The sequence below is a fragment of the Hemitrygon akajei genome, chromosome 29 (assembly GCF_048418815.1).
Source record: "Hemitrygon akajei chromosome 29, sHemAka1.3, whole genome shotgun sequence".
NCBI lineage: Eukaryota > Metazoa > Chordata > Chondrichthyes > Myliobatiformes > Dasyatidae > Hemitrygon > Hemitrygon akajei.
In genome coordinates, this window is record NC_133152.1 from 17,429,013 (window position 1) to 17,445,260 (window position 16,248).

General features: G+C 44.7%; 1 protein-coding gene across 4 annotated transcripts in view; it reads left to right on the forward strand.

Annotated features, from left to right (window-relative positions):
- LOC140718256 (zinc finger protein 362-like) overlaps positions 1–15,973 on the forward strand; it is a 66,254-nt gene extending 50,281 nt beyond the window's left edge. For all 4 annotated transcript variants that reach the window (XM_073031758.1, XM_073031757.1, XM_073031761.1 and 1 more), the window contains exons 6-8: positions 146–224; positions 12,629–12,787; positions 13,871–15,973. In XM_073031758.1, the coding sequence (XP_072887859.1) occupies positions 146–224; positions 12,629–12,787; positions 13,871–13,987 (355 nt within the window). In that variant the 3' untranslated portion in view covers positions 13,988–15,973. The remainder of the gene's footprint in view (positions 1–145; positions 225–12,628; positions 12,788–13,870) is intronic.
- The last annotated feature ends 275 nt before the right edge of the window (positions 15,974–16,248 follow it).

The following is a 16,248-nucleotide window of genomic DNA, read 5'->3' on the forward strand; positions in this document are numbered from 1 at the left end:
ATAATGGGGGCTCCCCCACCACCCCACAGTGGGACGAGGATAGCCTTTCACCAGGAGTAGTGAGTGTCCCTGACCGCCCGTCTCCAGCGCAGTAAGCAGCATTTCCTGCGTGACGCGATGCAAATTTGTACCTTCTTCAATGCAGGATCCACACTGGCGACCGGCCGTACAAGTGTGCCCACCCTGGCTGTGAGAAGGCGTTCACCCAGTTATCAAACCTGCAGGTGAGTGAGCATCAGTGCATCTGTTCAAGCTGCTGTTTAATGGCTATTCACGTTTTAATTAATACTCCGGGCTGTGCCTCAGAAAGCTCAACGGTTCTATTTAATATCAGGGAGAATGCATACAATATACAGCCTGGAATTCTTACTCTTTGCAGACAGCCACGAAACAGAAGAAAAACCCCAACGAAAGAATGACAGGAAAACTTTAGCACGAGCAGTAGAGCATCAACCCCCTCCCTCTCCTGCCTGCAAATAATAGAAAACGCCGAAAGAGACCATGTTCTAGTGTCCATCCAAAGCCACTGTTCCCCCAACAGTTTGACCCTGGCATTGGGGTTCTCTCTCAGTAACAAGGGAGAGAGGGGTATCACTCCTGCCACTGTGGGAGGGGAGGCCAGAAGCTCGCTGTTTCGAGGTTGCAGTCAGCAGCGTCGCTTTTCTTTCGAGTTCCCCGGCTTGTTAGATGGATCGAAACAGAACGATTCCAGGGTCAGAAGTTACGGTGCCGATTGTCTTGTCTCTTATGGGCTGGTGGAAATGACCCAGGGTAGAGGGTGTGACGAATTGACAGGGAGAAAGCAGCTGCCAGATTTTGTGTTTCGGGTGATTCAGAAGAACAGTAATTATGATGATGATGTTTGTAGCCTGCAGGAGAGAGGAAATATTGACAAATCAGCTTAAAATTTAACAGAACCTGGAGATGATCAGTTTTTTTCTAGAAAGGGTCATGGGCCTCAAAACAGGTTTGGAAAAATACAGTTTTTCCTTGTGTAGGAATAAACAGTGACAGTGCACACTTCAAACCGAACTGACGTGTGCAGAGTCATTTCTTTTGAAAAGAAGCCAGGTAATTATTTGTGTAGGGATGGAGATGTGGGTTATGGACAGATTGGAGACACAATGTTTTTGATACAGTTTCCAGGCTAATTGTGAGGGGCAGGCAAATTTCCTTCGTTGGGACTAAGGTGTATTTGTATTCCGAGTGAGAAACAAAGTAGCTTGTTTTGGGTCAGGTATTTGAATTTTAGTATATCATAACACCATGATATAGGAGTAGAATTAGGCCGTTCAGCCCATCGAGTCCCTAACCCTAACCCCATCTTCGTTGATTTATTATCCCTCTCAACCCCATTCTCCTGCCTTCTCTCCCATTACCTTTTCAGCCTGACTAATCAAGGACCTATCAACCTCTACTTTAAATAGAACCAGTGACTCGGCCTCCACAGCTGCCTGTGGCAATGAATTCCACAGATCCACCACTCTCTAGTTGAAGAAATTCCTCCTCATTGCTTTTCCAAAGGGATGTCATTCCAGGGAAGCTCCACCTCATCTTCGCCTTGACCAACGAGCCAGCCTGCGTATGGGGAGGACTGACAATCCGCTCGTATCACAGTCCTACTTTGTTGCAACAGGGGAGGAGGCCACTCAGCCCATTAAGTCAATGCTAGCTCAGAACATTCCCATTAACCCCATCCCCCCATTAATTTCCCTTCAGGTGGCTCTTTTCCATATGACCTTCAATTCAGAATCAGAATCCAGTTCAATATCACTGGCTTACTGCATGTCAGTTTTGAGGAAGCAGTACAATGTAATACATAATAATGAAAATCTGTAAATTACAATAAGAAATATATTTTTAAAATTCATTTAAGTAAGTAAAAAGGGAGCAAAAACTAGTGAGGTAGTGCACACGGGTTCAATGTCCATTTGGAAATCTGATGGCGGAGGGGACGAAGCTGTTCCTGAATCGCTGAGTGTGGTGTCTCCAGGATCTTGTACTTCCTCCCTGATGGTAGCTATGAGAAGGGGATATGTCTTGAGCTTTCCTATTGAAAGGTAGGGCAGACTCTTAGGGGCTGGAAGCCCTCTTCTACCGCTATCTTCTTGTGTCGTACCGTCTCTACTCTTTCAACTCACACCTCTCACATATTCCCTCTGGTTCCTTTTACCATTATCTTCCACCAATGAGTGGACTTCTCAAACTCCGGTACGGCACCTTTTTGAGGCGTCGGCTCTTTGAAGATTTCCTCGGTGCTGGGGAGGCTGGCGCCCACGATGGAGCGGGCTGAGTTTGCAACTCTCTGCGGCTGTGCGGTGGCCCCCTCCGTCCCAGACAGATGTGCAACCAGTCAGAAATCTCTCCACGGTGCCACCCGCACTGGCGAGCAACCAATTAACGTTCCAGACCGGCACATCTTCCAGATGTGGCAGGCACTGGAGCATCCTGACGCACCCCATACAGTCACAGGCAGAACACGGCATCTCTGTGCAGGCAGCACCCGAGGCCCTAATGGAACCTGTGGCTTTGGAACACAAGCCGCTGTACCGCTATCACCAATCAGACGTAAGGTCGGCTCAATTGGTGTGGTTACAGTTTGGAAGTGGTTTTGCACCTCACTTAGAAAAGAGACAGTTAGTGATTAATTAGAAGGTTTCGCAGTCTAGACTTGCGCAAATGGCCTGGATTGTCGAAAGATGACAGTTTCCTCCCCTGAAGAATGTTACTAAATTGGAGCAACACACATAAAGTGCTAGAAGCATTTTGCAACTTAGAGGGAAGTAGAAAAGAAAAGGGGAAGTAGAGGCTGTAGAGGGAAGTAAACATAATCAGAATCATGTTTATTATCACCGGCATGTGTTGTGTAATTTGTTAACTTAGCAGCAGCAGTACAATGCAATACATGATAATATAGGGGAAAAAAAGTAAATAAATTACAATAATTATATATACAGTGGCATGCAAAGTTTGGGCACTCCGGTCAAAATTTCTTTTACTGTGAATAGTTAAGTGAGTAGAAGATGAACTGATCTCTAAAAGTCATAAAGTTAAAGATGAAACATTCTTTTCAACATCTTAAGCAAGATTAGTGTATTATTTTTGTTTTGTACAAATTTAGAGTGGGGGGAAAAAGGAAAGGAGCACCATGCAAAAGTTTGGGCACCCCAAGAAATTTGAGCTCTCAGATAACTTTTACCTTAATTAGCTTGTTAGGGCTATGGCTTGTTCACAGTCATTGTTAGGAAAGGCCAGGTGATGCAAATTTCAAAGCTTTATAAATACCCTGACTCTTCAAATCTTCTCCCAACAATCAGCAGCCACAGGCTCCTCTAAGCAGCTGCCTGGCACTCTGAAAATTAAAATAAGTGATGCCCACAAAGCAGGAGAAGGCTGTTAGAAGATAGCAAAGTGTTTTCAGGTAGCCGTTTCCTCAGTTTGTAATGTAATTAAGAAATGGCAGTTAACAGGAACTGTGGATGTCAAGTTGAGGTCTGGAAGACCAAGAAAACTTTCCGAGAGAACTGCTCATAGGATTGCTAGAAAGGCAAATCAAAATCCCCGTTTGACTGCAAAAGACCTTCAGGAAGATTTAGCAGACTCTGGAGTGGTGGTGCACTGTTCTACTGTGCAGCGACACCTGCACAAATATGACCTTCATGGAAGAGTCAACAGAAGAAAACCTTTCCTGCATCCTCACCACAAAACTCCAGCGTCAGAAGTTTGCAAAGGAACATCTAAACAAGCCTGATGCATTTTGGAAACAAGTCCTGTGGACTGATGAAGTTAAAATCGAACTTTTTGGCTGAAATGAGTAAAGGTATGTTTGGAGAAAAAAAGGCGCAGAATTTCATGAAAAAAACACCTTTCCAACTGTTGAGCACAGGGAGTGGATCGATCATGCTTTGGGCTTGTGTTGCAGCCAGTGGCACGGGGAACATTTCACTGGTAGAGGGAAGAATGAATTCAATTAAAAACCAGCAAATTCTGGAAGCAAACATCACATCGTCTGTTTTTAAAAAAAGTTGAAGATGAAAAGAGGATGGCTTCTACAACAGGATAATGATCCTAAACACACTTCAAAATCCACAATGGACTACCTTAAGAGGCACAAGCTAAAGGTTTTGCCATGGCCCTCACAGTCCCCCGACCTAAACGTCATCGAAAATCTGTGGATAGACCTGCAAGACAGCCCAAGAAGCTCACAGAACTAGAAGCCTTTTGCAAGGGAATGGGCGAAAATCCCGCAAACAAGAATCGAAAGACTCTTAGCTGGCTACAGAAAGCGTTTACAAGCTGTGATACTTGCCAAAGGGGGTGTTACTAAGTACTGACCATGCAGGGTGCCCAAATTTTTGCTTTGGGCCCTTTTCCTTTTTTGTTATTTTGAAACTGTAAAAGATGCAAATAAAAAAGTGATCTTGCTTAAAATGTTAAAGAAATGTATCATCTTTAGCTTTATGCCTTTTGGAAATCAGGTCATCTGTTACTCGCTTAGCTATTCACAGTAACAGAAATTTTGACCGGGGTGCCCAGACTTTTGCATGCCACTGTATGTATATTAAATAGTTTACAAGTAGTGCAAAATAAAAATGATATATATGTTTTAGAAAAAGTGAGGTAGTAGTTCACGGGATCAATGTCCATTTAGGACTCGGATGACAGAGGGGTAGAAGCTGTTCCTGAATCGCTGAGTGTGTGTCTTCAGGCTTCTGTACCTCCTCCCTGATGGTAACAGTGAGAAAAGGGCATGCCCTGGGTGTCCTTAATAATGAACATCACCTTTCTGAGTCACTGTTCCTTGAAGATGTCTTGGATGCCACGGAGGCTCTAGTACCTGAGGTGGAGCTGTCTTATTTGACCACTTTCTATCGCTTTTTTTTGGTCCTGTGCAGTAGCATCCCCCCACCCATACCGATGCATTCTGTCAGAATGTCCTCCATGATAACATCTATAGAAGTTTTTGAGTGCTTTTAGTTAACAAACCAAATCTCTTCAAACTTCTTATGAAATATGGCTGTTGTCTTGCCTACTTTTATAGCTGCATCAGTATGTTGGGACCAGGTTAGATCCTCTTTGACACCCAGAAACTTGAATTTGCTCACTCTCTCCACTTCTGATCCCTCTGTGAGGATTGGTTTGTGTTCCCTTGTCTTACCCCTCCTGAAGTCCACAATCAATCGGACTCTCTGGCCTAGCTCCGCAGATGCTGCCTGACCTGCTGAGTTCCTCCAGCATTTTGTGCGTTTTTCCTGATTTCCAGCATCTGCAGCCTCCATATTACCGAATCAGGGATGTTTTAAAATTAGTAAATTGGTTTATTATTTTCATGTGGCGAGGTACAGGGATCTGCATGCCTCCCTTGCAGATCATTTCTTCGCGAGGAAATAATTTCAAGGGGAAAGCAATAACACACTGATGAATAAAGTGTTACAGTTACAGAGAAGGTACACTGCAGGCAGACAATAAGATGTGAGGCCATGGCGGAGTAGATTGTGAGGTCAAAGGTTATGACCGTCCTGTAGCTTTGTTGTCAGCATTGTTTATAAATTGACTTGGCTGCATTGTGTTGTGGCAGCTAGTGATCCTGGCCTCGCAAGCTCTCCCCGTGATCAGCTTCGTCTCACATCCTGGCGAGGCCTGCCATCTTAACCAGAGTCCGAGAAGTTCACTCATTGGTGTAGGATAACGGTAAAAGGAACCAGAGGGAATATGTAAGAGGCGTTGAGTTGAAAGAGTAGAGACCGTACGACACAAAAAGATAGCAGTAGAAGAGGGCCACCAGGCCCTAAGAGTCTGCCCTACCTTTCAATAGGAATCAGTGGTCTACTTTGTCGAGATCACAATGAGCTCTAAATATAGTTTGCAAATGGAAAGGTGCCTTAGAACACCTTCCTGCAAGAAATATGTAAATAAGATTGGAAGAGTGCTGCAAGAATTTGCAAGAATGTTCCCGGGTCCAGAGGACCTGAGTTATAAGAAAAGATTGAATGGGTTAGGAATTTTTTCCCTGGAATGTAGAAGATTGAGGTGAGTTTTGATAGAGGTATGCAACATTATGAGTGGTGTAGATCAGGTAAATGCAAGCAGGCTTTTTCCAGTGAGGTTGGTTGGGGACTAGAACTAGAGGACATGGGTTAAGGGTGAAAGGTGAAAAGTTTAAGGGGAACATGAGGGGTAACTTTTTCACTCAGAGGGGTGGTGAGAGTGTGGAGTGAGCTGCCAGCACAAGTGGTCCATGCGAGCTCAATTTCAATGTTGAGAGAAGTTCCGATGGGTACGTGGATGTTAGGGGTATGGAGTGCTTTGGTCCTGGTGCAGGTCAAGGGGAGTAGGCGGATTAAATGGTTCAGCACAGACTAGATGGGCCGAACAGCCTGTTTCTGTGCTGTACTTTTCTATGACTCTAACAAAGTCTGCTAAGCATAACCACTTAGCATAGCATCATCACTAACAGGAAGCAATTAGCTACTGCATTCTGGGAGCAATAAAATGTTGTTGTTCAATTTGGAATAATGTAGAAAACAATTCTCCAGTGGGATTACTGCAGAGATCACTGTTATTCATAAATGGCATCATTGACTTGGTCTTGGGAATGACTGCAAATTTGGAGATGATACCAGACTAGAGCCATCGAATCCTGTGGAAGCGGCCTGGTCGAGGGAAGTGCCTGGTGTGAAAAGTGCTAGTCTTTGGCTCGAGAGTCTTCGGCGAGGAGACTACGCCAGGCACAATTGCAGAGGGTGAAGACATGACCGCTAAGCTGATTCAGTGTGCTACGTGCTTGATGTGGGAGGTCAGGGACACTGATGGTTCCCCTGGCTGCTACAGCTGTGGAAAGTGTGTCCACATTCAGCTTCTGAAGGAGCATGATGCAGCACTGAAGAAAGAACTGGATGACCTCTAGGCTTATCCGCAAAAACGAGGGTTTTCTGGACAGGACCTACAGTGAGGTCATTACACCGAGGATACTGGAAGAGAGAAAGGGGGCGACGATGAGGAAGGAAAGGATGCTTGAAGTACAGGAGACCCCAGGGGATGTACCTCTCGTAAACAGGTTCACCCTCTTGGAAGCTGTCAGGACAGAAGATACTGCCAGTCTGAGAGGCAGACAGGTCTGCGAGCTGAAAATTGGTGCAGAAGCTGAGCCGAGGAGTCAGACATCAGGAAGAGCCGTGGTAGTAGGGGACTCCATAGTAAGAGGTACGGAAAGGGGTTTCTGCAGCAACAGGCGAGATTTAAGGATGGTGTGTTGCCTCCCTGGTGCTAGGATCCAGGACATCACTGACCGATTGCAGGGAATCCTCAAGGGTGAAGGTGAACAGCCGGAAGTGGTAGTGCACGTCGGCACAAATAACATCGGGAAGAAGAGGAAGGACATTGTGCAGCGTGACTTCAGAGAACTCGGAAGAAGGCTGAAAAGCAGGACTTCCAGGGTGGTTATCTCTGGTTTGCTTCCAGTTCCTCGTGCTGGTGAGGGCAGGAACAGGGAGATAATGGATCTGAATGTGTGGCTGAGGAACTGGTGCAGGAAGCAAGGATTTACATTCTTGGACCACTGGGATCTGTTTTGGGGTAGGGACGAATTGTACAAAAGGGACGGGTTGCACCTTAATAGGCGGGAGACCAGCATTCTGGTAGACAGGTTTGCCACTGCAACACGGATGTGTATAAACTAAGTAGTGGGGGGGAGGGGATGAACTGGAAATATAAGGATGGAGTTAAAGGGAAAGTGAAAATAAGAAAAGTTAAAAAGGACAACAGAATCAATGGAGTAGAAAGCTCAAGAAGAGATCATACAGTATGGCCAAGTGAAATAGGAATTGATATGAAAGGAGAGGGGAGTACCGAATTAAAAGTATTATATATGAATGCACAAAGTATAAGGAATAAAGTAGATGAGCTTGAGGCTCAGTTGGCAATTGGCAAGTTCGATGTTGTGGGAATAACTAAGACATGGCTTCAAGCGGACAGGGCCTGGGAAATGAATTTCAAAGATATACATCTTGTCGAAAGGACAGTCTGACTGGCAGAGGGGGTGGGGTGGCTCTGTTGGTGAGGAATGATATTCAGTCCTTTGCAAGGGGGGGGACATAGAATCTGGGGATGTAGAGTCAGTATGGATAGAACTGAGAAATTCTAAGGTTAGAAAGACCCTAATTGGAGTTATCTACAGGTCCCCAAACAACAGTCTGGATGTAGGGTGTAAGTTGAATGAAGAGTTAAAATTGGCATGTCGCAAAGGTAATGATACAGTTGTCATGGGGGATTTCAGCATGCAGGTAGACTGGGAGAATCAGAATGGTACTGGACCCCAAGGAAGGGAGTTTGTGGAGTGCCTCCGAGATGGATTCTTAGAATAGCTTGTACTGGAGCCTACCAGGGAGAAGGCAATTCTAGATTTAGTGTTGTGCAATGAACCAAATTTGATCAGGGACCTCGAGGTAGAGGAACCATTAGGAGGTAGTGACCATAATATGATGTGTTTTAACCTACAATTTGAGAAGGAGAAGGGAAAATCGGATGTTTCAGTATTACATTTGAACAAAGGGAACTATGGAGCTATGAGGGAGGAGCTGGCCAAAGTTCAATGGAACAATACCCTAGCAGGGAAGACAGTGGAACAAAAATGGCAGGTATTACTGGGAATAATGCAGAAGGTGCAGGATCGGTGCATTCCAAAGAGGAAGAAAGATCCTAAGGGGAGTAAGGGGCGGCCGTGGCTGACGAGGGAAGTAAAGGGCAGTATAAAAATAAAAGAGAAGAAGTATAACATAGCAAAGATGAGCAGGAAACTGGAGGACTGGGAAGCTTTTAAAGAGCAACAGAAGATAACAAAAAAGGCAATACGCCAAGAAAAAATGAGGTACGAAGGTAAACTAGCCAAGAATATAAAGGAGGATAGTAAAAGCTTCTTTAGGTATGTGAATAGCAAAAAATTAGTTAAGACCAAAATTGGGCCATTGAAGACAGAAACGGGTGAATTTATTATGGGGAACAAGGAAATGGCAGATGAGTTGAACAGGTACTTTGGATCTGTCTTCACTAGGGAAGACACAAACAATCTCCCAGTTGTAATAGTGGCCAAAGGAACTAGGGTAAATGATGAACTGAAGGAAATTTATATTAGGCAAGAAACGGTGTTGGATAGTCTGTTGAGTCTGAAGGCTGATAAGTCCCCAGGACCTGATGGTCTGCATCCCAGGGTACTTAAAGAGATGGCTCTAGAAATCGTGGACGCATTGGTAATCATTTTCCAATGTTCTATAGATTCAGAAACAGTTCCTGCTGATTGGAGGGTGGCTAATGTTGTCCCACTTTTCAAGAAAGGAGGGAGAGAGAAAACAGGGAATTATAGACCGGTTAGCCTGACATCAGTGGTGGGAAAGATGCTGGAGTCAATTATAAAAGAGGAAATTACGACACATTTGGATAGCAGTAGAAGGATCAGTCCGAGTCAGCATGGATTTATGAAGGGAAAATCATGCTTGACTAATGTTCTGGAGTTTTTTGAGGATGTAACTATGAAAATGGACAAGGGAGAGCCAGTGGATGTAGTGTACCTGGTCTTCCAGAAAGCTTTTGATAAAGTCCCACATAGGAGATTAGTGGGCAAAATAAGGGCACATGGTATTGGGGGCAGAGTACTGACATGGATTGAAAATTGGCTGGCTGACAGGAAACAAAGAGTAGTGATTAATGGGTCCCTTTCGGAATGGCAGGCTGTGACCAGTGGGGTACCGCAAGGTTCGGTGCTGGGACCGCAGCTGTTTACAATATACATTAATGATTTAGATGAAGGGATTAAAAGTAACATTAGCAAATTTGCTGATGACACAAAGCTGGGTGGCAGTATGAAATGTCAGGAGGATGTTTTGAGAATGCAGGGTGACTTGGACAGGTTGAGTGAGTGGGCAAATGTATGGCAGATGCAGTTTAATGCATCTTCCTCCCCTTCTTACCCCATCCCTTATTTATTTATTTGTGTGTGTGTGTGTGTGTGTGTGTGTGTGTGTGTGTGTGTGTGTGTGTGTGTGTTTGTTTGTTTATTTATTTATTTATTTATCCATCTATCCATATCTCTCTCTCTCCCCCCCCCCATTTTTCTCTTTTTCTTTTTTTCTCTCTCTGCTCCTCTCACAATCACTCCTTGCCTGTTCTCCATCCCCCTCTGGTGCTTCCCTCCCCCATTCTTTCTCCCTAGGCCTCCCATCCCATGATCTTTTCCCTTCTCCAGCTTTGTACAGCAGGCAGTGAAGAAAGCTAATGGCATGCTGGCTTTTATAACAAGAGGAACTGAGTATAGGAGTAAAGAGGTCCTTCTGCAGCTGTACAGGGCTCTGGTGAGACCACACCTGGAGTATTGTGTGCAGTTTTGGTCTCCAAATTTGAGGAAGGACATTCTTGCTATTGAGGGAGTGCAGCGTAGGTTCACAAGGTTAATTCCCGGAATGGTGGGACTGTCATATGTTGAAAGATTGGAGCGACTGGGCTTGTATACACTGGAATTTAGAAGGATGAGAGGGGATCTGATTGAAACATATAAGATTATTAAGGGATTGGACACAGTGGAGGCAGGAAGCATGTTCCTGCTGATGGGTGAGTCCAGAACTAGAGGCCACAGTTTAAGAATAAGGGGTAGGCCATTTAGAACAGAGATGCGGAAAAACTTTTTCACCTGTCAACCTGTAACTGTTAACTGCTCAGTTGAGGAAAAACACCAGGGACACAAAATTACCTCTGAAACGGTTTTTAATTCAGAGAGGAGTTCGCAGCCACACGCACTTCGGGCGTAAGGTAGCCAACTCCCAATTTGTCAGTTTACAAAGGTCATACTTATACCCAAAAGCAGGGTACTACATTCACAAATATGGTTACTGATTCAAATCCATCAATTGATTGGCTATTGCATAGCGAAGCATGCAAAATACTCAGAATTAGCAAAGGTTAAAGCGTAATACTTGGAAGCACTTCAAAACACTTGAAGTAGGTATGACTCAGAATACTTTGCCAAGCACATTGTCTTGTGGTCGCAGGTGCCCTTTCCTGGCACCTTATTTTAGCTACCTCTCCTTACTTCCCCAATGATGTACCTCTCTCTTGTCCTGTCTACATATTTTGCTACACTTACCCCTCGCCCACCCCCTCTACACGTACCCCTTACCCTTTTCACGTTCTCACACCCAGAGAGTGGTGGATATGTGGAATGCTCTGCCCCAGAAGGCAGTGGAGGCCAAGTCTCTGGATGCATTCAAGAGAGAGTTAGATAGAGCTCTTATAGATAGCGGGGGTCAAAAGATATGGGGAGAGGGCAGGAACGGGGTACTGATTGTGTATGATCAGCCATGATCACAGTGAATGGCGGTGCTGGCTAGAAGGGCCAAATGGCCTACTCCTGCACCTACTCTCTATTGTCTATTGACGCTGTTATTGTAAACCGTTGTGCTAGCCACTACGCTACTGTGCTGCCCCAATACCCTGTCCACTTCCTCTTGCATTCTAAATATTTCAACATATCGGGTCAATCCCATCCTGATGCAGGTACTTCAACTAGAAACATTAACTCGATGTCTCCCTCCACGTATACTGAATGTTTACAGCATTTTCTGTTTTTACTTTCTGCTTTGGTTTTGTTTTCAAAATATCCCTCTGTTCCATTTTAGTGTCATGCTAACCACTACCACTACTGTGCTGCCCCATCTTGAGATTCATTTGCTTGCAGGCATTTACAGGAAAATAAAGAAATATTATAATGAAATTTATGATAAAACTATACAGAAATAAAGACTGACAAACAAACAATTTGCAAAAGAAGGCAAATTGTAAAAATGAAGAATAATACCGAGAGCATAAGATGGGAGCAGAATTAGGCCATTCAGCCCATCGAGTCTGCTCCGCCATTCCATCATGGCTGATCCCGGATCCCACTCAACCACATACACCTGCCTTCTCGCCACATCCTTTGATGCCCTGACTGATCAGGAAACAATCGATTTCCACCTTAAATATACTCAGTGACTTGGCCTCCACCACGGTCTGTGGCAGAGCATTCCACGGATTCACAACCCTGTTTAAAAAATTCCTCCTTCCCTCTTTTCTAAAAAGTCACTTCTCAATTCTGAGGCTGTGCCCTCTAGTTCCGGATACCCCCACCATAGGAAACTTCCTCTCCATATCCACCCTATCTAGTGCTTTCAACATTCAGTAGGTTTCAATGAGATCCCCATGCATTCTTCAAAATTCCAGTGAGTACAGGCCCAAAGCTGCCAAACATGAGTCGCAGAGTCTTTGAAAGTCAGTGTATAGGTTGTGGTTGTGGTTGTGGTCACATGTTCCAAGATGCAGTGAAAAGCTTGACTTGCATTCTGTTTATACAGATGAATTCATCCTTGAGGTAGAACAAGGTAAAGCAATAACGGAGGGGAAAATAAAGTGCAAAAGCTACTGGGAAAGTGTAGTGCCGGTAAGCAATAATGTGTAAGATGATTACAAGATAGGTTGTGAGGTCAAGAGTCCATCTTGTTGTATTAAGTCTTGGCAGACCATCAATAGTCTTGTAACGGTGAGGTGGAAGCTAACACTGAGGCAACGCTTTGAGATGTTTGACCCTTTCTTCTGTCTTTTTCAGTCTCACCAGCGACAGCACAACAAAGATAAGCCGTACAAGTGTCCAAACTGCTACAGAGCGTATTCAGATTCTGCCTCACTGCAGATCCACCTCTCCACGCACACCGTCAAACACACTAAAGCCTATTGCTGCAGCATGTGTGGACGAGCCTACACCTCAGTACGTACAAGCAATCTTCTTCTGGTAGTGTAGTGACGGCATTCCCAGCTCAAGTTCTGCTCCAGGGTTCGAATATGTGAACTTAAGGCTGACCTCTCTTTTTGCCTCATTCAACATGACTTTTTGAAGTCATTATGACATAGCTAAATACGGGCATTCCTTGCGCCAGGGTTCCTGGACTATGTGATGAGGATTTCTGTGAGATTTGGGACTAGCTTAGACGGTCAGCTTGGGCCAGTTTCCCTGCTCTATGACTCTAACCCTTTTTGGGACTTTGATTCACAGTGCAATTGATGACAGCAGTCAGTACCAGGGCGGGGGTCCTGGATCATCATGGTGTCCCAGATCAGTCTGGGTCTGTGTGGGACGCTGATGACGTTGGGGCGGGACTCTGCCTGAGTTGTGTGGAGTGTGATGAAACATTTCCCAGCTTGTGCCATGGAACAGCACTAGGCTTGGGGTGTCAGTTTGCATTTGGATCTTTAACTACTGCTGCTTTGGGACTGTTTTGGTAAAATGAGTTGGAAACACCCTGCGGTGTCTTTGCCAAAGTGGCACCTTTCCCCTGGCGATGCTGGCCCAAGCTCTCTTGGAGGGTGTTCAAGCCACAGGATCCAAACTCACACGATGGAGTCTTTCATTAATGATAGAGAGGGTTCTACTTTCCTGACTCTCCCACTTTCTAGCCCCGAAATTTTGCAAACCATTACTCCACCAGGATTGCTTCCTATCCCCAGAAACTTCTGATGGGATCCCTTTATACTTGCCAGCTCTGTATGATTTTGGGTGTGGGTGTAACATCTCCGTGCTTTCTTTGGTTTCAGTTTGATGCTGACAGTGCCTTCTGAACTGAAAACCTTACCCACAAACTCCCCCTCCTCGGTTATCCCTCAGCCCCTGTTTATGGCAGCTGAGGTGACAAAACAGGTGCCATTGGCAGCCCAGGATGTGGGCGGCAAATAGTTGAGCTTGAACTCGATACGGAGCATTGAGTCTGGGATATCGGGAAAGCAGTTTATGTTTGGTTGTGTTGGACGCGATAATTGTGTATGATGACGTTATTGATGTTTGTGCCTCTTACAGGAAACTTACCTCATTAAGCATATGGCAAAGCATACGGCAGTGGAGCACGCAATCGACACTCACTCCCCCCAGAGAACGGAATCGCCAAGTTGTCCTGTTCGGATTTCTCTAATTTAATCAGTCCCTGCGTTGGAACTGTAGGAAGTGGACGCTGTGGGGCCAAAGTCATGTGCATAATCACAAAAGGATGAGGAGCTTTTTGTTCTCGTTTGTGCTCTTTGTTGGTATTTATTCAGTCTCAGAGACCCAGTCACACCAGTAAATTTAGCACCAAGTGCATACAGGTGCGGAGGCTGCCAAAGACTACAACAATGCACTTTGAGCCCAAATGTACACTGTTGCCGAGGAGGTGAGTGCCAATAACCCTCGGATAGATGACTTCCATTGCTGGGGAGTGGCACTGGAAGCAATGACGTACCCTACAGACTGGTTATTTCTTCAATGTGGGCGTGGATTCCTACTATTTGTGATTTAATAAGCTGTGTCTGACAACACACTTTTATTAGCATTTAAGTTGTCTTGCTGTCACACAGGAAGACTAAGGAGAAGAAAAAAAATTAAGAGAATCGAATAGATATAGAATTACTAAACAGTATCTCATTTTGTTGTTCTGTGATAGTGTGGCAAATCTAGTTTTCAGTTATCAGTTATTAGCTAATATGAATTATTATACTAAATGTATGGTCAATTTTCATGTGTTTAATTAATGTCTTAGCCCTACCTTTTAAGTGGCTCTATATACCAGACTTGTCACAATCCCTGTTTAATATACACCCTAACTAGTACAATTCAAAGTACCCATGTTCACTGACACTGAATGGTACATGACATGGATTGCTTAAATGACAGCTGAACCATCCCTGCTCACTTGAAACAGGTGGCCATGAACAGCAGGAAGAAAACTTCCGTATGACTTTGGTTGTAGCTTTAAAGTGCCCCACATCAAACAAAGTCTGCAAAGATACCAGGCTTACTCCAATCAGTGATGTTACTCTACCCCTAAGGATGTAAGACCAAAATGCTGGAACTAAATTTGAGGCAGGATGAAGTTAAACTGGCTTTGATTTGAGCCAGCAGTGTTCGGTAGATGTTATTATTCGGGGATCAAATCTGGCTTTACTTGACTGCCTGCCATGTTTGCCATGATTTATGTGTTATGCCGTGACTTTACCGTTGGTGTGTTCAATTGGCAAGTTTTCTCTGCTGGAGTTAAGTCGGTTCCACACCTGTGCCTGGTGCGTGTCAAAGGGACGACTTGCGTGGGAGGTGGAAGGGTCACGGTTTTGCCAGGGGTTGCGACAGAGCCAAGGCTGTTGGGCAGATTGAAAGGGACACTTTACCGGCAATTGACTCAACTCTCCTGGGGATGATAAGGGTGAACAGGGAAAATGGAATTAAGTACAGGTGGCGATAGACTGCAGCAGAGAGAACCTCAGCAACTCGGTAATGAATGGCATGATATAGTGAAAGACTTTGTCTACTGGATACATTGAAGTCACTCATTTTCCATTTCTGCTGCTCCTGGTATGTTATGTCTTGTTCTTTATTTTTTAATCACAATTCATGTGTCACATACACTTTTCATACTGTTGTTTCAAAGAGATTTATACGATAGAGTCAATGATAGTAATCTTTTCTTTAATTTTTTATATATTATATATATTATATATATAAATATGTATAATTCAGTTTTACCTGAGGGAGAGGCCCTCTCAACCCGAAAAGTTAGCATAGATTTGGGCTGCACTGTCGCTAATCTGATGTTCTTGTGGAACAGTATATATGTTAAAACATTTACAAAGAAATGTCTGTGGAGGAGTGTTTGTAACAGGAATTGTTAAGGTCATGGGTCAGTTAAGGATCCCCACATGGATGGATCTGAGGGATCTGGGCTTGAAAGTTGTCTCTGCTGGGTGGATGTGGATGTGCCTCCCCGTGACGGCAACTTCTCGCAGTTGCAAATGGATTCCCTTAACCCACAGTTCCATCTGGCTTGTGCGGTCACGTTCAGCAGGGTGCAGAAAGCTATCACGGTGACCTCTGATCTGCAGCCAAATTACGTACCCTCACATTGTGTTACCGATATGGTCACTTCACCAGGAAGATTTCTATCACTCGGGGGGGGGTGGGGGGGGGGCGGGGGGAGAAAAATCACAAGGATGTTCGTAAAGGAAAAGTTGCATATTCTAGAAATAATGATAAATGAGAACCTCTTCCCAGTGTATACATTGTGGCGATGAAGGGATTCCTGGTGCTGCTTCAGGGTTATGTCAAAACACGGCACAGCATCGAGCACAGCCTTGTGTCAGTGAAGGAATGCTGTTATGAGGTTGCAGGCACAAGAGTGTCGCGAGGGCAGTGTTAGCTATCACAGGACA